Genomic DNA, 22,169 nt, shown 5'->3' with positions numbered 1-22,169 from the left:
CAAAAAAGGGACAAGCGGTAGAAAATGGATGGATGGAGGGTTTGGTGAGATCGGCTTCAACTGTGGCGTCGTGCCGAGAAGACAATGAAGCTTCATCATCAGCAATGAGGGAAGCCTCAAACTGGTGGAAGCTACACCTGTCCCATATTCAGTGAGACCCACCGTGACTGAGGCAGGCTTTGACTCTCCCAAAGCGCGCTGTGACAAGCATTTTTTCATCAAAACATCCTACCGACACATTCGCTGTTTCAGTGGACCTCAACTTGCATCCCTCCCATGGAGGGATGAGGTGGGGTCGCTTCGATTGCAAGGTTGACGGTCCAATCAGACTCCTCGGAATCTGATTGTCGAATCGTCTACTAATCTAACACAGCCCTAGCATTGACTCCCGCATTTATTATTTTGCCAACTATCTATTTATTAGACATGTTTTCTACATTTTTAATAAATAAAAATTGATGATCTTTTTTTTTTAATCAAGGCATGTGAAAATGCGCAAATATGCGTTTTTATTAGGGGTGTCCGCTAATATCGGACTGCTGATATTATCAACCGATAAATGCTTTAAAATGTAATATCGGAAATTATCGGTATCGATTTCAAAATGATCAGAATCGGTTCCAAAAAGTATAATTTATGACTTATTAAAACGCCGCTGTGCGCCAATAAATCTTAAAGGCACTGCCTTTGCGTGCCGGCCCAGTCACATAATATCTACGGCTGTTCACACACACACAAGTGAATGCAAGGCAAACCTGATCAACAGCCATGCAGGTCACACTGAGGGTGGCCGTATAAACAACTTTAACACTGTTACAAATATGCGCCACACTGTGAACCCACACCAAACGAGAATGACAAACACATTTCGGGAGAACATCCGCACCGTAACACAACAGAACAAATACCCAGAACCCCTTGCAGCACTAACTCTTCCGGGACGCTACAATATACACTAAGGCTGCAGCTAACGATTATTTTTCTATCGATTAATCTATAGATTATTTTTTTCGATTAATCGGTTAATCTATAGATTATTTTTTTCGATTAATCTATAGATTATTTTTCCTTTTACCGATTATTTTTTTTAATTTAAAATGAAGATGAAAAAAATAAATGTAGGCCAGTTTTTTCAAAAGGCATGACTTTTATTTACAAAAAAAAAAGTATGGCCACTCAGTCAACATTGACAACATGACAAAATATTCTGTAACAATGTAAACATTTAAAACTTTTAACATTTAACAAAATTAAAAGTAGCTTATTTGCTTTTTAATGTGCAAATATAAAAGTAAACATCCAGTGCAAATCTTAATATTCTGCAATAGAATAAGCATTTCAAAAGTAAAAGTATTGCTTATTTTGCTTTAAAATGTGCAAAAATAAAGATAAACATCCAATACAAAAAAGTGCAAAACGAAATATTCTGTAACAACAGTGTAAACATTTCAACAAAAGTAAAAGTATTGCTTATTTTGCTTAATAACACAACAATGATAGTATGATTAAAGTGAAAGTTAATTGTTCGTTTGTACATAGTATATGTAACTGTTAATGTTGTAAAAGGTATTTGCACAACTAATTAACGTTAACGTTAAAGAGGAGCGCGTCTTTGTAAACACTGAACAGGCACGCCAAACGCGCCTCTCAGAGCGAAACAGTGTTTAAGTTTATGAATTTACAACGCAGATACAAATGACACATTCATGTTTTTGTGTAATGATGACAACGTATACTCACGCGGACGATTGACTAGTTGATGGTGATGGCAAGAACGCTGTCGGGTGTTTTCTTTTCAAATGTTCGTTCATAGCCGTTGTGCTGCTATGATAGGCCATTTCTGCTCGACACAGTGTGCATACAACAACTGTCAAGTGTTTTGCTTTTTTCGCTGTGCTTATACCACACTTGAAGGGATGTACCAATGCTGAATGTGGCTTCTGGATTTCACTCAAAAGACCAGACCGTAGTTACTTTTTCCTTTTATTTTCCTTTAGTTTGCAACAGTTTTTCCAACGAAGAAACAGCTTATTTTTTCTTCTTTAGTCTTTTTAGCAGTCTTTAGCAGTGTTAGACTTTAGTTTCTTTAGCTGTCATTAGCTGTCTTTAGTAGCCTTTAGTAGCCTTTAGCTTCTTTAGTAGGTGAAAAACCTTTAAGGACAAAACACCACAAGATTAACATGCTGTAAAAAATCAATCAATTATCAATCCCATAATTTACAATTATTAATTAGGCTATCAAACTCTTAACCATTAAACAAGTGCAAGAAAATGGACACATATTTTCCCTTTAAGTTAAAACAGATTTTAAATAAATTGTCTCAACATAAATGCACCAAGATACATATAAAATACATTTAAACCCAGAAACACAATAGATAAATGCAACAGAAAACCCAATATGCAAATACATAAATACCTAACCAATTAACCACCTATTTAGATACATATTTAAAATCTATATTCAATATAAATATATTATTAATTTAGCAGTGAAACACTCAATCTTAAACGCTGTGTACTGGTAGAAAAATGCCCTTTTTTCGATGCCTTCACCAGCAGCCAATGATCCAACACAGTTAAATCCAACACTTTAAGTTGAGCGACTTCACCCTCCTGATGAAGCAAACTGCTCCAACATTTATCAAACTAAGCAAAGAATATCAACACTAAACAACAGTTACATAACACACTGTGTGTATTTAGCCTCCAGACTAAGCACGCTACATGCACACAACCCCCCCCCCCCAATCCACACCCACAAAGAGAAATATTAAATCTTACATACTTTTGGCACAACTCTTGGTTATCTGTAATAAACTAAACCTTTTTCCACTCTGCGCTGGTGTCTTTTGTACTCCTTGATTTGACACAGCGGTCTAATTACTGGGCTTGCGCACCAGCAGATGAGACAGGAGTGCGCCGCGTTATACCTGCGCGTGAACGTAAACTGATCGGCTCTGATCATATAAGCCGACTGGCCGAAATAATGCCGAATTATATACATTTCCTGGGGTTGCCTAGGTAAATAGGGATGCGGATGTGCTCTAAGATAAAATATAATTTTATTAAGTGGAGTTTGGCTGGTTGCTAAACAGCCACGGTTGCGAGCTCGCGCGTCAGCTGACGAGACAGCTGTTCGCCGCTACAACATTATTAGGCCGTTTATCGAAATACTCCCACACTTTTGACGACTTTTGGCGTGCTTTTTTTCCCTCGCTCGCACCGCTCGCATCATCTGCTTTGCGCTCCGCCATGACGGCAGTGTGACGTAAATATGCGACGCGTCGACGCATAAAAACGACGTCGACGTATTTACGTAACCGATGACGTCGACTACGTCGACGCGTCGTTTCAGCCTTAATATACACCCCCCGCTACCCCCAAACCCCACCACCCCAACCCCGCCCACCTCAACGTCCTAATGTCCCAAATTCCAAGCTGCTGTTTTGAGGCATGTTAAAAAAAATATTGCACTTTGTGACTTCAATAATAAATATGGCAGAGCCATGTTGGCATTTTTTTCCATAACTTGAGTTGATTTATTTTGGAAAACCTTGTTACATTGTTTAATGCATCCAGCGGGGCATCACAACAAAATTAGGCATAATAATGTGTTAATTCCACGACTGTATATATCGGTAATTAAGAGTAGGACCATATCGGAATATCGGATATCGGCAAAAAAAAGCCATTATCGGACATTTCTAGTTTTTATACATTTGTTTTCTTGTCAAAATATCACTTCTGTGTTTTTTTTTAAAGGGGAACCACACTTTTTGGGGAATTTTGCCTATCGTTCTTAATCATGAGAGACAAGAACACAAGTCTTTTTTTAGGATTTTAAAGATGATAAAAAAAACGCTTGCAAGTTACCGTTATAGTCTTCAAAGCCATCTAATATATACCCTGCAAGTATATATCCATCCATCCATTTTCTACCGCTTATTCCCTTTGGGGTCGCAGGGGGTGCTGGAGCCTATCTCAGCTACAATTGGGCGGAAGGCGGGGTACACCCTGGACAACTCGCCACCTCATCGCAGGGCCAACACAGATAGACGGACAACATTCACACTCACATTCACACACTAGGGCCAATTTTAGTGTTGCCAATCAACTTATCCCCAGGTGCATGTCTTTGGAAGTGGGAGGAAGCCGGAGTACCCGGAGGGAACCCACGCAGTCACGGGGAGAACATGCAAACTCCACACAGAAAGATCCCGAGCCCGGGATTGAACCCAAGACTACTCAGGACCTTTGTATATATATAATGTAGTAAATGACACGATCATAACAATATGTAATATGTTCAATATTTACCGTATTTTGGTCATTTTATGCACAGTCGTAACTAATTATTTGCCGCACCTATTTCCGTTTCAATAGCAGCGCACTTCCGACTTCCCACAACAAATTTGTTCCTCCTCCCGGTATAAAATCCGAGTGTGTTTTCTAATCATGGCAGTCTTGGTAACCATACTTGCCAACCTTGAGACCTCCAAATTCGGGAGATGGGGGGGTTGAGGTGGTGGTGGGGGGGAGAGATTGATGTGGGCGGAGTTGGGGGGGCTGGGTTTGGTGGTAGCGGGTTGGTGTATATAGCGTCCCGGAAGAGTTAGTGCTGCAAGGGGTTCTGGGTATTTGTTCTGTTGTGTTTATGTTGTGTTACGGTGCGGATGTTCTCCCGAAATGTGTTTGTCATTCTTGTTTGGTGTGGGTTCACAGTGTGGCGCATATTTGTAACAGTGTTAAAGTTGTTTATACGGCCATCCTCAGTGTGGCATGTATGGCTGTTAACCAAGTATGCGTTGCATTCACTTATGTGTGTGTTAAAGCTGCATATATTATGTGACTGAGCCGACACGCTGTTTGTATGGAGGAAAAGCAGATTTGACGACAGGTTGTAGAGGACGCTAAAGGCAGTGCCTTTAAGGCACGCACCAATATTGTTGTCCGGGTGGAAATCGGTAGAAATTCGGGAGAATGGTTGCCCCGGGAGATTTTCGGGAGGGGCACTGAAATTCGGGAGTGTCCTGGTAAAATCGGGATGGTTGGCAAGTATGCCAATCAGACTCCTCGGAATCTGATTGTCGAATAGTTTACTAATCTAACACAGCCCCAGCATTGACTCCTGCATTTATTATTTTGCCAACTATCTATTTATTAGACATGTTTTCTACCTTTTTAATAAATACAAATTAGTGATTGTTTTTTTTAATCAAGGCATGTGAAAATGCAGAAATATGCGTTTTTACACATTTGTTTTCTTGTCAAAATATCACTTCTGCGTTGTTTTTTTTAAAGGGGAACTGCACTTTTTGGGGAATTTTGCCTATAGTTCACAATCATGAGAGACAAGAACACGTCTTTTTTTAGGATTTTAAAGAGGATTGAAACAATCCGCTTGCAAGTCACCGTTGTAGCCTTCAAAGCCATCTAATATATACCCTGCAAGTGTATATATATAATGTAGTAAACGACACGATCATAACAATATGTAATATGTTCAATATTTACCGTATTTTAGTCATGTTATGCACAGTCGGAACTAATTATTTGCCGCACTTATTTCCGTTTCAATCGCAGCGCACTTCCGACTTCCTACAACCAATTTGTTCCTACTCACTGAATCAAACCCATGTGTGTTTTCTAATCATGGCAGACTTGATAACAGACAACGGAGCCGACTATTTTTGGACAAATGAGGATTTATAAGCTCATATTTTGTAAACTAAATATGCGGACGACGAACTGCTGCTCATAGAAGCGAGCACGAAGAGCCAAAACTGTCCATCGAGTGAGTCACTCTGAATATTGTTCATAGTACAACAACAGTACATATGTTGTCTTGCTAGCTGTGTACAAACAAAACATGAAATGATACTTTACAGATACTGTAATATGATTGTTCATTTTTTTTCAGCTGGTACAGATTTGTGTCGTATCACAGTGTTGTGTATTATAAACTCCAACGCGTTTCGTGCTGACGTAGAAGCTAGCTTATCTCCTGCCGTAGTTTGCATTTACGGCTAATACCGTAGACATCTTATAAGTAAACGCAGCATTGGCTGTTGTGACGCGAGAAATTCGGCCGCCATCTTGAAGTGGTGATGAGGAGCCGGCGAGCATCCTAAGCTGACAGTTGACAGGTAGAAAACAAAGATGCCGGGCTGGTGTTCAGCGTTTTCCTGCTCAAATGAGCGGACTGTTGAAAATAGGAATCGGGGGATTACTTTTCACAAGTAAGATTTAACATTAACGTACTATTGGTTGAATTTTGTGAAAAGAATATTACCACAGAGTTAAGGAGCAAAGATCTTCAATAATACTGAAATCGTAGCGGCTCGCAAACAAGAGTATGACCATAATAGAATTGCTTGTCAATAAAATTAATTACAATTAAAAATGTCATACTTGAATAACATGAAGTTGAAACAAATGATGAAGATAAAGATTGTAAAACAGAATCTGGTTTTATTCTGAATCCAGTGAAACAGATTGGTGGTTTTAGCTGATATAAAGACTTTCAGGTATTTATATATGTTTATGTTTAAGTATTTGGCAGACGCTTTTATCCAAAGCGACATACATAAAAAATACATATAAAACAATCGCTGTAAACATTATCATTTAAGGGAAGAATGTAATAGAAAATATCAATACAAAGTGTCAAGACAGAATGAACTCTCTGCTGCTGCAGCAACAGAGATACAGTCTATAGGCCCCTAAGATATATAGATATCTAATGTATTCATACATTGTTTATGTAGGATATACGCATGTACAGTATATATAACCTAATATTGTTTCTTCACCATAAAAATAGCTGACCGTTTTTTTCCCCTCTACATTGAAAATACACGCAATTCTAACTCAAAATGCCGGACATTTGAGGCATTTAAGAAACTCCGCCCTGACAGCTCCGCAAAAGAGGACATGTCCGGTGAAAAGAGGACGTATGGTCAGTCTATCGTAGCCCTTTAGCTGCTAGCATGCCGTGTGTTGTGTCTCGGTGTGCATTGTTTACACAACGTGCGTTACGCTACTTAATATGTCCGTGTGGAAACTCGTTCGATACACCTCCGAACCGAACCACCGTACCGAAACGGTTCAATACAAATACACGTACCGTTACACCCCTAATACATATATATATATACTATAATAAAAACATAACATTTAGTGAATAATAGTAGTAATAATAACAATAAATAAAATAGAATCTAGCACAATATTTAGATAACAAATGATAATAAATAATTAATATAATAATAAAAATATAATAATAAATAATAATCTCTATTCATAAATAATAATCTAATAATCTATGTAAGATACTGTGTTGAACAATTTCCCTTGTGGATCATTAAAGTTTGTCTAAGTCTAACTTTGACAGGCCTTATAAAAACACATGAGTTATTGTAAGTGGGAGCAGGTTAAAAAACAGGAAGCGAACATAGAGACATGGAGAAGGGGTTGTATTCAATAAGCTCTTCTCAGGCGTGTTGATTTGTGCAACCAATTTTGCTTCCCTGTCCTCTGAGAGGTGCAATATGAGCTTAAAGCACAACAAAAAGCTTCAAAATATGCAACATTTGATTTTACCTCCACTTATTCCCACAAACTAGGGATGTGATCCTCAAGTGCAATGTACAGCATTTACAATAATTATGTACAATATTTGGTAATATTTATTGTTTTATGCCTTGAGATATGGCTATCCTGCATAGTATAAATATAGCTATTTTTATTTTGTTGAATTACATGTGCAACAGCAGTAAACATGTTCATGTTCTGGTCTAGTTGCACGTTCCTCTTATTCATCTGCCTCCTCTGCATGCCGCCCACATGTCTGTTTTTGAAGTTGACCTCGGGTGTTTTTTTTAATTCTCCCTGCAATCATGTCTGATCATGTGCAGTATCACTCGGACCCGTCTGTCATCTTGTGACAGTGTGTGCATCGGTGCAAGGATTTTATAATGCGTCATTTTTACCTGCGCTAACCTGCATTAAAACTCTTGTTTGGGACGTTGTACACTCACTGTGTGATAGACATTTGTACTCATAATACACAATGCACAACTCATGTGTGTCAAATGTGCCACTTCTTCTTTTATTACTGATATTTTATTGTATTGACTTATTAGTGTACACAACTTGAAATTTATGGAGTATAAAAAAATAAAAAGAAACATTATGGCAGCACGATATACGATATAGATTATTTAAATTTGGCTTTTCATACTATCTTCATATCGTGGCAATGCATGTTGATGACATGTACTCGCTGTGTCCCGCAAATTTGACAGGAACAAACGAACAAACGCGTCAACGCAGTCACCCGCGGCTGACGTCCCTCCACAGTGCAAAGCGACTTTTAAATCAGCAATCTTCGCATCCATGGCGCCAAATAAATGATGTTTCTTACAAGTAGCATTATCACTGGCGGACAAGGAATAGCTACACATCCTACACTAAGCTAACCGCAAGCTGGAGCTCTTTAATGTGGGTGGATCGGTACAAATATTGTCAGTAACGATACCAAGTATAATATCAGTATGCCTGATACTACTATTATCATCAATATTTTGTCGTTTTTGTTATTGTTTACAAACTCAGAAAATAAGTCCATGGACACAGGAGGACTCTAATGGGGAAAAACCAAAGGATATAAATCAGCCAAATATAGGAAATATTTTTGATATTTAATTGATATTGTTACAGAGCAATCCTGTATTTTTGTCTGATTATAATTGTGATAAAAATGTAATCATTCAATGATCTTGGACATTTTAAGTATCAGCATTGTTTTGACCAATACTGCCCCTGTAACTACTTGGTATTGGATCAATACCCACATTTGTAGTATCGTCCAAAACTAGGGATGTCCGATAATGGCTTTTTGCCGATATCCGATATTGTCCAACTCTTTAATTACCGATACCGATATCAACCGATACCGATATATACAGTCGTGGAATTAACACATTATTATGCCTAATTTGGACAACCAGGTATGGTAAAGATAAGGTCCTTTTAAAAAAAAATTAATAAAGTAAGATACATAAATTAAAAAGATTTTCTTGAATAAAAAAGAAAGTAAAACAATATAAAAAAAAGTTACATAGAAACTAGTAATTAATGAAAATGAGTAAAATTAACTGTTAAAGGTTAGTACTATTAGTGGACCAAATATGTTTTTATTACATTTTAACAGCAGTGTAGATAGAGCATGTTAGAACAGAAAGTAAACATGTACTAATAGTAAATTAACAAGTACACTAAAAATAGTTTTGAGAAAATATTACGACCGGTAATGACACAATATGTTTTCCACATACATCAGCAGCCAGACTCTTTTGTAACTCATTTTGAAATGATTTTATAATTATTTTTAAATCATTTATGTGCCAAATATATCACAATATATGCTGTTATCACAGGAGGCTGCAATATATATCACAATATAGACTTCACACCAGTGATTCTCAAACTGTGGTGCGGGGGCTTTATCTTGTGGTACGCCAAAGAATCACTTAATCAAATATTCAAGCACAGTGTTACTGTTCAAACTGTGTAATGTTACAGTGAGTGACAATATTAAAAATGATTAACAAAAACCTATACCTTGTTTTTAATGAATACTTAGGCTGTATTTTTAATGTTGGTCATTATGGTGGTACTTTGAGAGCCAAGTGTTTTCTGAGGTGGAACTTGGTAAAAAAAAAGTTTAAGAACCACTGTTTTAACCAAGGGTTTTTAACCTTTTTGACCTCGGGGCTCAACTTTTCCACTTTCGAGGGACCCTAAATTAGTATTTTTTCCTCTGATTTTAATCATATTCAATAAAAATATTTTACCTACTTACAGTTTACAACCTCGTCAAATGACATGAAACCATGTGTTAATGATGAAGATTATTATTTATTTATCACATTAACCTTAGGCGTAGGTCAGGCTGATTAAAAAAAAATTAAAAGGTACGGACCAATGCAGTGTTTCCCCCAGAAAATGTGTTAGTTAAGGTGGTGTCTCCAGGGGACAGGCGGACGGACGGGGAAGGTGCCGGGTGGGTGTAAGGAACAGTGTAATTTGGCCTGTCGCCACCATCACGTCTCCAACTCATCGCTGCCTGGGGGGGCAATAGACTACAGACTGTGGTGAAGTAGGCCGGCTTCGTTGCGTGAAGAAGCCTACAATTTTTGGTTGTGTTTACCGCTCCGTATGCTCAATGGCAATATACGATATATATCTCGATTTTTTTTCCGTAAAGTAAAAACAAAACACAAAACAGTCCTAGTTACCTGAGATACTAAGTATGTCATTATTTTGACTTAGTAAATATTGACTTACTAAGACAAAATAATGACATACTTAGTATCTCAGCTAACTAGGACTGTTTTGTGTTTTGTTTTTACTTTACGGTAAAAAAAAATCTAGTCCTAGTTACCTGAGATACTAAGTATGTCATTATTTTGTTTTAGTAAGTCAATATTTACTAAGTCAAAATAATGACATACTTAGTATCTCAGGATGCACATGTAATTCAACAAAATAAAAATAGCTATATTCATACTATGCAGGATAGCCATATCTCAAGGCATAAAACAATAAATATTACCAAATATTGTACATGATTATTCTAAATGCTGTACATTGCACTTGAGGATCACATCCCTAGTTTGTGGGAATAAGTGGAGGTAAAATCAAATGTTGCATATTTTGAAGCTTTTTGTTGTGCTTTAAGCTCATATTGCACCTCTCAGAGGACAGGGAAGCAAAATTGGTTGCACAAATCAACATGCCTGAGAAGAGTTTATTGAATACAACCCCTTCTCCATGTCTCTATGTTCGCTTCCTGTTTTTTAACCTGCTCCCACTTACAATAACTCATGTGTTTTTATAAGGCCTGTCAAAGTTAGACTTAGACAAACTTTAATGATCCACAAGGGAAATTGTTCAACACAGTATCTTACATAGATTATTAGATTATTATTTATGAATAGAGATTATTATTTATTATTATATTTTTATTACCTGAGATACTAAGTATGTCATTATTTTGTTTTAGTACCGTAAGTCAATATTTACTAAGTCAAAATAATGACATACTTAGTATCTCAGGTAACTAGGACTGTTTTGTGTTTTGTTTTCACGGGAAAAAAATCCGTAAATCATTAATTTGACTTAGTCATTATTTTGACTTAGTAAATATTGACTTACTATGCTCAATGACAATATACGATGTATATCTCGATTTTTTTTCCCGTAAAGTAAAAACAAAACACAAAACATTCCTAGTTACCTGAGATACTAAGTATGTCATTATTTTGTCTTAGTAAGTCAATATTTACTAAGTCAAAATAATGACATACTTAGTATCTCGGGTAACTAGGACTGTTTTGTGTTTTATTTTTACTTTACGGAAAAAAAATCTGTAAGTCATTAATTTGACTTACGGTAGTCATTATTTTGACTTAGTAAATATTGACTTACTATGCTCAATGGCAATATATGATGTATATCTCGATTTTTTTCCCGTAAAGTAAACACAAAACATTCCGAGTTACCTGAGATACTAAGTATGTCATTATTTTGTCTTAGTAAGTCAATATTTACTAAGTCAAAATAATGACATACTTAGTATCTCAGGTAACTAGGACTGTTTTGTGTTTTAGTTTTACTTTACGGAAAAAAAATCTGTATGTCATTAATTTGACTTAGTCATTATTTTGACTTAGTAAATATTGACTTACTATGCTCAATGGCAATATACGATATATATCTCGATTTTTTTTCCGTAAAGTAAAAACAAAACACAAAACAGTCCTAGTTACATGAGATACTAAGTAAGTCATTATTTTGACTTAGTAAATATTGACTTACTAAGACAAATGTCATTATTTTGACTTAGAAAATATTGACTTACTAAGACAAATAATGACATACATAGTATCTCAGGTAACTAGGACTGTTTTGTGTTTTGTTTTTACTTTACGGAAAAAAAAATCGAGATATATATCGTATATTGCCATTGAGCATAGTAAGTCAATATTTACTAAGTCAAAATAATGACTAAGTCAAATTAATGACTTACTGTAAATAAGCGTTTGCAATAAGCGTTTGAAAAAAAGAATTAAAAGTGGGGCCACATGCTGACATATGCTCAACTCATAATGCTTAATTTATTACAGCATTTGGGAAGCCTGTAGTTGATTTTTATTATGTAAATGTTGTATTTGTATCAACATGTGATAGCAGGGACCCTGCCATTCTAAACTAGGCTGCTACATTACTAATGATTAATGTAGCATCAAGGGTTGGAATTGGGGGTTAAATCACCAAAAATGATGTTGTCATTAAGGCGGCCGCCTTAACAACAAAGCGCTGCGGGAAACCCTGCAATGATACTGCATAAGAAAGGACTTACAAATAACTGACGAAAATACATTTACATACAAATATGTTAAAATAAACTAAAGGAATTTGTTTCTGAACTTATCTGTCAATAAAATGAAAGTACAAATGAAAATACAGCTTCACCACTTTAGTCATATTTTCTGCGCTTAAGACACTTCTTCATGACTTTAGCTGCCAGATGAGTTTGAGATTTGTCATTACACTTTTCCACCACTGGCAGTATTACAACGGAGTACCGCTGTGACCCATACGGACCACAGTTGAGAAACATATTTTTTTTGCGGCCCAACTATGGGCCCCTGGCCCTATGGTTAAGAACCACTGATTGAGACCATATAAACCTAATAAACGTACTATACAATAAACCAGGGGTGTCAAACTCATTTTAGCTCTGGGGCCGCATGGTGGAAAATCTGTACACACGCGGGCTGGACTATTAAAATCATGGCATTAAAACAAAAAAATAAAGACTACTTCAAATTGTTTTCTTTGTCTTACTTTGGCCAAAAATAGAACAAACACATTCTGAAAATATCACAATAAAAATATAGAAAAAAATACCGGCAGCGGTAAAGTTTTAAACCATGAAGGAAAGAAGAAAGTGAATGAATGTTTATAACTGAATACATTTACTTATGCATAAAAATGTTTTCTTTTGTATAATTTTTTTTTAAATTAATGTTTATGACAACCTTTTTCCAAAACACAATATAGAATGTGATATATAACAGGATAATGTACATTTATCATTTGTTTTCAAAACAGTTACAAAAAAGTGGGATCCCAAAAATTTACTGCGGGACCCCATTTTTATGACTTGATGGGGTCCCTGGGATCCCATTTTGAAAATTCCTAGCGCCAACACTGATGGAGTATTGGTGCGTGCAAAACAGCAGCAGACGGCTGTGGCCTGCGGGCTGGTTCTAATACTACCGTATTTTTCGGACTATAAGTCGCAGTTTTTTTCATAGTTAGGCCGGGGGTCGACTTATACTCAGGAGCGACTTATGTGTGAAATTATTAACACATTACTGTAAAATATCAAATAATATTATTTAGCTCATTCACATAAGAGACTAGACGTATAAGATTTCATGGGATTTAGCGATTAGGAGTGACAGATTGTTTGGTAAACGTATAGCATGTTCTATATGTTATAGTTATTTGAATGACTCTTACCATAATATGTTACGTTAACATACCAGGCACGTTCTCAGTTGGTTATTTATGCCTCATATAACGTACACTTATTCAGCCTGTTGTTCACTATTCTTTATTTATTTTAAATTGCCTTTCAAATGTCTATTCTTGGTGTTGGGTTTTATCAAATAAATTTCCCCCAAAAATGCGACTTATATATGTTTTTTTCCCCATCTTTATTATGCATTTTCGGCTGGTACGATTTATACTCTGGAGCGATTTATACTCCGAAAAATACGGTAATCTAATATCATCCCGGGGGCCATAGAGCGGGCCTTGACTTTGACACATGGGCTATAGAGCCCCACTGGGATCCAGTATCATTTTAAAATGAGCAGGAGGGCCTTTCTTTAAAGGGGAACATTATCACCAGACCTATGTAAGCGTCAATATATACCTTGATGTTGCAGAAAAAAGACCATATATTTTTTTAACCGATTTCCGAACTCTAAATGGGTGAATTTTGGCGAATTAAAGGCCTTTATATTATTCGCGCTCGGAGCGATGACGTCACAACGTGACATCACATCGGGAAGCAATCCGCCATTTTCTCAAACACATTACAAACACAGAGTCAAATCAGCTCTGTTATTTTCCGTTTTTTCGACTGTTTTCTGTACCTTGGAGACATCATGCCTTGTCGGTGTGTTGTCGGAGGGTGTAACAACACGAACAGAGACGGATTTAAGTTGCACCAGTGGCCCAAAGATGCAAAAGTGGCAAGAAATTGGACGTTTGTTCCGCACACTTTACCGACGAAAGCTATGCTACGACAGAGATGGCAAGAATGTGTGGATATCCTGCGACACTCAAAGCAGATGCATTTCCAACGATAAAGTCAAAGAAATCTGCCGCCAGACCCCCAGGAAAAGAGAGCGAATGAGGGTATGTCTACAGAATATATTAATTGATGAAAACTGGGCTGTCTGCACTCTCAAAGTGCATGTTGTTGCCAAATGTATTTCATATGCTGTAAACCTACTTCATAGTTGTTAGTTTCCTTTATTGCTAAACAAACACATACCAATCGTTGGTTAGAAGGCGACCGCCGAATTCGTCCTCGCTTTCTCCCGTGTCGCTGGCTGTCGTGTCGTTTTCGTCGGTTTCGCTTGCATACGGTTCAAACCGATATGGCTCAATAGCTTCAGTTTCTTCTTCAATTTCGTTTTCGCTACCTGCCTCCACACTACAACCATCCGTTTCAATACATGCGTAATCTGTTGAATCGCTTAAGCCACTGAAATCCGAGTCTGAATCCGAGCTAATGTCGCTATAAACTTGCTGTTCTATCCGCCATGTTTGTTTGTATTGGCATCACTATGTGACGTCACAGGAAAATGGTCGAGTGTATATAACGATGGTTAAAATCAGGCACTTTGAAGCTTTTTTTAGGGATATTGCGTGATGGGTAAAATGTTGAAATAAACTTCGAAAAATAAAATAAGCCACTGGGAACTGATTTTTAATGGTTTTAACCCTTCTGAATTGTGAAATTGGCCTCTGACCCCATGTGTAGGTATTCACCACCTACTGTAATGAAGACTATGATCGGCGCAACGACGACGTGGACCCCATGGCCGCCTCGGCCGAGTACGAGCTGGAAAAGAGAGTGGAGAAGCTGGATCTGTTTCCCGTTGAGCTGGAGAAAGGTGAACATCCACACACATCTGAGTCACTCCAGACAGGCCTCTTATGTAACCACACACACACACACACACACACACACACACACACACACACACACACACACACACACACACACACACACACACAGAGTGCTGCATTTAGTGTACGTACATCATCTGTTGGCTAACAACTCCATTATCGCATCATGGGATTAAAGTTAGTGGGGATTAGCCTCATTAGAATAGTGTAATCCTGGAGGGTGGTGGATTTAAACTAGCACCCACCCTTGATGCCTTAGTTTTCCACACAGAATAAAACACTGTTTTCATTTTAAACCAAATAATACTTTGTAAGGGTGTAACGGTACGTGTATTTGTATTGAATCGTTTCGGTACGGGGGTTTCGGTTCGGTTCGGAGGTGTACCGAACGAGTTTCCACACGGACATATTAAGTAGCGTATCGCACGTTGTGTAAACAATGCACACCGAGGCACAACACACGGCATGCTAGCAACGACCGGGCTATGATAGACTGACCATACGTCCTCTTTTCACCGGACATGTCCTCTTTTGCGGAGCTGTCAGGGCGGAGTTTCTTAAATGCCTCAAATATCCGGCATTTTGAGTTAGGGTTGCGTGTATTTTCAATGTACGTTCAGGGTTAAGAAGGGGTTAAAAACAAAACAAATGGTGCGCAGCAGCATTCGTGAGGGAGGGGCAGAGACAGAGAGAGAGAGAGTTATGATAAACGCGCATGCGTCGCCAGGCTCTGCTTTTTATCCATAGATTTATCAGATTTAATTTTTTATTATCTATAGCAGGGGTGTCAAAAGTGTGCCCCGGAGGCCATTTGCGGCCCACAGCTAATGTTTTAAAGGCCCACGGCACATTCTAAAAATACTATTAAAATAAACAAAAACATAACAAAAGTGAAATAAAAAAGCTTAAAAGTGAAATGTAATTTAGAAAAAGTTGCAATGTTGACTAATAAAACAAAGCTGTTTTGTTTTTTTTCAAACTGTCGTTGCTCAAAACATAATATTGAATCAAAATCAATGTTATTATGAATTATTGACCTATCCAAGGTTCCCATTACTTCATATCAAATATTCCACTAAGAAAAATGTTTTTGTTGGAAGATTTTGCAAATTTGGTAAATAAATAACCAAAAAATGTATACCGTATTTTTCGGGCTATAAGTCGCAGTTTTTTTCATAGTTTGGCCGGTCTCCAGTGCGACTTATATATGTCTTTTTCCTTCTTTATTATGCATTTTTGGCAGGTGCGACTTATACTCCGAAAAATACGGTATTTTGTTGTTTTCTTACTCTACCGAAAATGAACCGAACCGTGACCTCTAAACCGAGGTACGTACCGAACCGAAAATTTTGTGTACCGTTACACCCTTAGTACTTTGTGGTTATTGTTTTGAATGGCGGTCCTTGTATTGACATACGTATGTCCCCCGTGTCTCTTAGACAGCGACGGTCTGGGAATCAGTATCATCGGCATGGGTGCAGGAGCCGACATGGGTCTGGAGAAACTGGGCATCTTTGTTAAGACCGTCACCGAGGGAGGAGCTGCACAGAGAGATGAGAGGTAAATGCATCCGGTTTCATGGGGGCTGGAGCCTATCCCAGCTCCACCCTGGCCTGGTCACCAGTCCAGCACAGGGCACATATATATAAAAAAACAAAAAACATTCACACAATTCCTGAGTGAGGATTAAACCCACACTGCCTACACTTTTGTTATGTAACAGCACTTCCCACTAAGGTTGTAAACAATACTAATAAAGTACTGCGGTACTAATGAATTTAAAAAGGTACTAAACTTCCTTTGAAAAGTATTGGTACTTTTTTTTTTTTTTTGGTGACATTGCTGGTAATATGAGCCGAGGCGCATGCGAGTGAACACACACACAGAGCACTTGCAAGCAGAAACAATGTGGAGACAGAAGAGTGAGAATGGACGCATTTTGGCCTAAGAACTAACGATAAAGGTGAAGTTATAAACACTGAAGCACCTTAAAACATAGCTAGTGACTCTCTACAGCAGGGGTGTCCAAAATTTGGTTGAGGGCCGAAAGCTGACTACATGTAAAGTATATAGAGAATGTACATATCATATTAATATAATGGATATATAATTAATATAACTGTATATTAATAGTACCGAATTTGCTGGACTATAAGGCGCACTTCAAATATTTTTTTCCCCCTCAAAACTCGACAGTGCGCCTTATAACCTGGTGCGCCTACTGTACGGAATAATTCTGGTTTTGCTTACCGACCTCGAAGCAATTTAATTTGGTACATGGTGTAATGATAAGTGGCAGTCAAACATAAGAGGTACGTGTAGACTGCACTATGATGGCAATATGACTCAAGTAAACAACATTAACATTTTATATATTCCTTTGAAAATATAGAACATTACACACGGCAGTCAAAAATCTATCAACGTGTTTGAGTACGACTTTGATAAGCTATGAATCTGCACCGCTTGATGTGCTTCAACATACGAGTATTATTATGGTGTGTGTATAAGATAAGACATTATCTGACGTTTTGTTCCGCAATATTATGCAAAAGCAACTTTTCTTACCTTCTGGTACCTGCTGATCTGTATTTGGATTGCCGTTTGTAATATAAAGTAGTGTAAAGTTCTTACTTATATCTGTCAGTAGACTCGCCATGAAAGCGCTAAAACATACCGGTGTAGTGAGTTTACATTATTCACCCAAGGAACTTTAGTTATTAGAGAGTTCCGGTCGGACAGTTTTTCACGGGACACATTTCCGGCGTTGTAGTTGCACTAGTGAGCCACGGATGAGGAGATGCTGCTCCGTTATTGATTTAAGTCTGAATGTCATTAAAAAAGTTAGCTTCATCTTCTTCCACCCCGTCCTTGCACGCTACACCGCTACAACAAAGATGACGGGGAGAAGACGCTGTCGAAGGTGAGCCACGTAAATAAGACCGCCCACAAAACGGCACATCCTGAAGCGACTGTCAGAAAGTGGCTTGAAGATGATCTGTAAAACATCAACTATGCAACATTTTGACCAAAGACCCACCATTACATGTTATGTAGACCACAAGGAAGTGTTTTACATTTACAAAAATATAATAATAATAATATTAATATGACTCCTTCAATGCGCCTTATAATCCGGTGCGCCTTATAGATGAAAAAAATATCTAAAATGGACCATTTATCGGCAGTGCGCCTTATAATCCAGTGCGCCCTATGGTCCGGAAAATACGGTATGTGTACCTTGTTTACTTCAGTGAGGACCTTTCTAAACATTTTTAATCAATCAGAACTATCGAACAGCTAAAATGCGCCAAACAATGGATAAGTGTTTTGCATTTTTCCCATCATGCTTTGTAATGGATGTAATTTATTTTATGGTGATTGGACATTTTTAATAATGTCCACAAAGTTCAGTGACCATGGCTGTTGACATTTTGTGTTGGTTGGATTTTTTTTTTGCACCATGACTAGGGAAGGTTGTTTGCATTGGGTCATATAAATAAATGCTGCGCATTCGTAGCATAATAAAAGGTCATTGACCAGGAAAACTCATTTTGTCCACTTGATGGTGACAAAAAAGCAGCATCATAAATGTTAGACTTAGAATTCAATCTTCCCGCGGGCCGTAGTTTGGACACCCCTGTTCTACAGTGTTTTAGCTACTTCCAAATTACTAATCCTCGCCTCCTCCATGGCGACAAATAAAGTACGTTTCTTGAAAGTATCATCCCTGCAGGACGAGGAATAGCTAAACATGCTTCACTACACACCGTAGGAGGATGCAATAGCTAGCGCTCCTCAATTTAAACAAATGGGTGGATCTATACAGACATCAACGATACCAAGTACAAGAGCCGTACATAGTCGATACTAAAATGATTACATCGATATTTTTATCATCACAAAATCGTTTGTCATTTGTAATTGTTTATAATTTCATGAAATATGTCTCTGGACACAGAATAACTTTAATTATGACCAATGTATGATCCTGTAACTACTTTGTATCGCATCGGTACACATATTTGTCGTATCAGCCAAAAATTATGTAAAGTAATTAAACAACAGAAGAATAAGTGGTTATTACATTTGAACAGAAGTGTAGATAGAACACGTTAAAACAAAAAGTAAACATATATTAACAAGTACATTAATAATCCATTTTCTACTGCTTGTCCCTCATAATTTTGACAATATAATACAGTATGTTACTGCATACGTCAACAGCCAAATTAGGAGCCTTTGGAACCGTTTGCTTACTTACTACTAAAAGATAAGTTATTTAATGCCAAAATTGTTCTTTGATTGCAGTAACAATCATATGTTTAATGTATCATAATAAGATTTTCTGTAAAAATAAAGCCAATAATGAATTGTTTGTTGTGGGCCCCTTTATTTTGAAAAGTATCAAAGTACTAAAATATTGGTATTGTGATAACACTACTTCCAGCTGTTATTTGGTTTATAGTTAATCTCTTGGCTGATGTTTCCTGTCGTTTATTCAGCAAATTGAAGGGAAAAAGCAATTTTCTGCTCAGGAGATGCTCGTGTTTTGCTTGTCTAGTCAGCACAGGCTAAAAGCTTAATTGTGTTTCGCCTAAAAGGTTTTTCTGGCCTTTTTGTGTTTCTAAGTCCTTAAATGTCACACAATATTAGCTCAGGCGTTATTGCTAACACGGCGAAACCTTTGCTGATGTGGCACTTCTACAGTACGTAACCCGCTACAATGGTTAACTGGCACTACAAATCAAACCATTGTGTCAGCTTTACATCAACAACTTCACTCAAAATGTCAACTTAAATGGCTTTGTACCAGTAATATTGAGACGCCTGCTGGTATGTGCAAATAAGGCACATCTTATCTTGCTTTTTGAATAATGCTCTCTATATTGATTTTTAGACAATGTTTTATTGACCAATGGCCAAGGGAGGAATGTACTAAAAGTCCCACAAAAGCATTGAAAAAATGTCGACTCTGTATTATATTAAAGCCTAAATAAATGATATACCACTGGGGTTCATTCATAGTGGTGATTGGTAGGAGTATACTACTCATTTCAAGAACCTAAAACGGGGCTGCTTTTAAACTGGGGTGTGTAAAGTAATTTGACTAAAAAAATATTGTTTTGTTTTTAACCCTTGAAGGATCCAAGTGAACGACCTGATCGTTGAGGTTGATGGGACGAGTTTGGTTGGTGTGACTCAGAGCTTTGCGGCCTCTGTCCTCCGCAACACATCTGGCACTGTCAGGTATGCAACACATTTATCTAGTTTCGTGCAGATATCTGGTTTTAAGGTCTTTAAAGGAGAACTGCATTTTGGGGGGGGGGATTTTACAATTCCCAATTCCTAAGACAAGAACATTCTAGATGCATTCTAAGTCGTAAACAAATGTTTGTAAAAGTCAGCTAACGATGGAGTGAAGTGAATTATATTTATATAGCGCTTTTCTCTAGTGACTCAAAGCGCTTTTAAATAGTGAAACCCAATATCTAAGTTACATTTAAACCAGTGTGGGTGGAACTTGGAGCAGGTGGGTAAAGTGTCTTGCCCAAGGACACAACGGCAGTGACTAGGAAGGCGGAAGCGGGGATCGAACCTGGAACCCTCAAGTTTCTGGCACGGCCGCTCTTCCAACCGAGCGAGTGTGTCGATCTATTCCGCGCTCTAAAAACATCCAAACACCTCCATCAATGTCTGATATATTTTATATGTAATGTTGTAACAGCATATTCATAATAACATGTTTTATTTATGTATTTTGCTTACCGTATTTTTCGGACTATAAGTCGCTCCGGAGTATAAGTCGCACCGGCCGAAAATGCATAATAAAGTAGGAAAAAAACATATATAAGTCGCATTTTTGGGGGAAATTTATTTGATAAAAGCCAACACCAAGAATAGACATTTCAAAGGCAATTTAAAATAAATAAAAAATAGTGAACAACAGGTTGAATAATTGTACGTTCTATGAGGCATAAATAACCAACTGAGAACGTGCCTGGTATGTTAACGTAACATATTATGGTAAGAGTCATTCAAATAACTATAACATATAGAACATGCTATACGTTTACCAAACAATCTGTCACTCCTAATCGCTAAATCCCATGAAATCTTATAAGTCTAGTCTCTTACGCGAATGAGCTAAATAATATTTGATATTTTACGGTAATGTGTTAATAATTTCACACATAAGTCGCTCCTGAGTATAAGTCGCACCCCCGGCCAAACTATGAAAAAAACTGTGACTTATAGTCCGAAAAATACGGTAATTTAAACATATAGCGGTGCATTAATTTCATCACAACTTTTCCCTTCAACAAGAACAAACCTACTACTCACGGAATTCGTTGTGAGAGACAACAAAGACTACTTTGGGACAAATGATGATCCAGAACCTTATATTTTTGAGCCTGAATATAAGGAGGATGATCTACAAGTTTTAGAAGATGAAACACTATAGCATCATGTAGCAATATTGCTAAGTGCTGAACAAGAATTACAATCACTTACTGTTCAATGTCTGCTCTCACTGGGATGCCGACTGATGGTATGTTTATATCTTTCCGTTTAGATAAAGAATGAATTATAATCCACTCAAAAGGTTAAAATAGTTACCACAAACAAGCGTCTTTTTGTGTCTCTCTCTTCATCTTTGGGTCTAAGTTGGAAGTAAAAGTTGACCAACTTCTCGGTTTATGTCCACATCCTTCTACTATTTAAGTGAGAGGAATGATTTATAATCTAGAATGAACTTTTATCACTTTAGAGGCTATCACCGGCTCAATATGTCAATGCCAATGTCTCAATGCGTCGCTAAAATAGATCGTCTGCGTTTTCACTTATAACAACAATATCGTTACTACTTGGTTAATATTCAG

General features: G+C 37.4%; 1 protein-coding gene across 4 annotated transcripts in view; it reads left to right on the top strand.

Moving 5' to 3' along the window:
- The window catches only part of LOC133615244 (neurabin-2-like), a 137,140-nt gene that overhangs the window by 82,172 nt on the left and 32,799 nt on the right, over window positions 1–22,169 (top strand). For all 4 annotated transcript variants that reach the window (XM_061973691.2, XM_061973690.2, XM_061973692.2 and 1 more), the window contains 3 exons: window positions 15,137–15,269; window positions 16,725–16,845; window positions 20,431–20,535. In XM_061973691.2, the coding sequence (XP_061829675.2) occupies window positions 15,137–15,269; window positions 16,725–16,845; window positions 20,431–20,535 (359 nt within the window). The remainder of the gene's footprint in view (window positions 1–15,136; window positions 15,270–16,724; window positions 16,846–20,430; window positions 20,536–22,169) is intronic.

This window comes from Nerophis lumbriciformis, linkage group LG22, assembly GCF_033978685.3.
Source record: "Nerophis lumbriciformis linkage group LG22, RoL_Nlum_v2.1, whole genome shotgun sequence".
In the NCBI taxonomy this organism is placed as follows: Eukaryota; Metazoa; Chordata; class Actinopteri; order Syngnathiformes; family Syngnathidae; genus Nerophis; species Nerophis lumbriciformis.
Note: the sequence above shows the minus strand (reverse complement) of the source record. Positions and strands in the feature narration are given on the sequence as shown.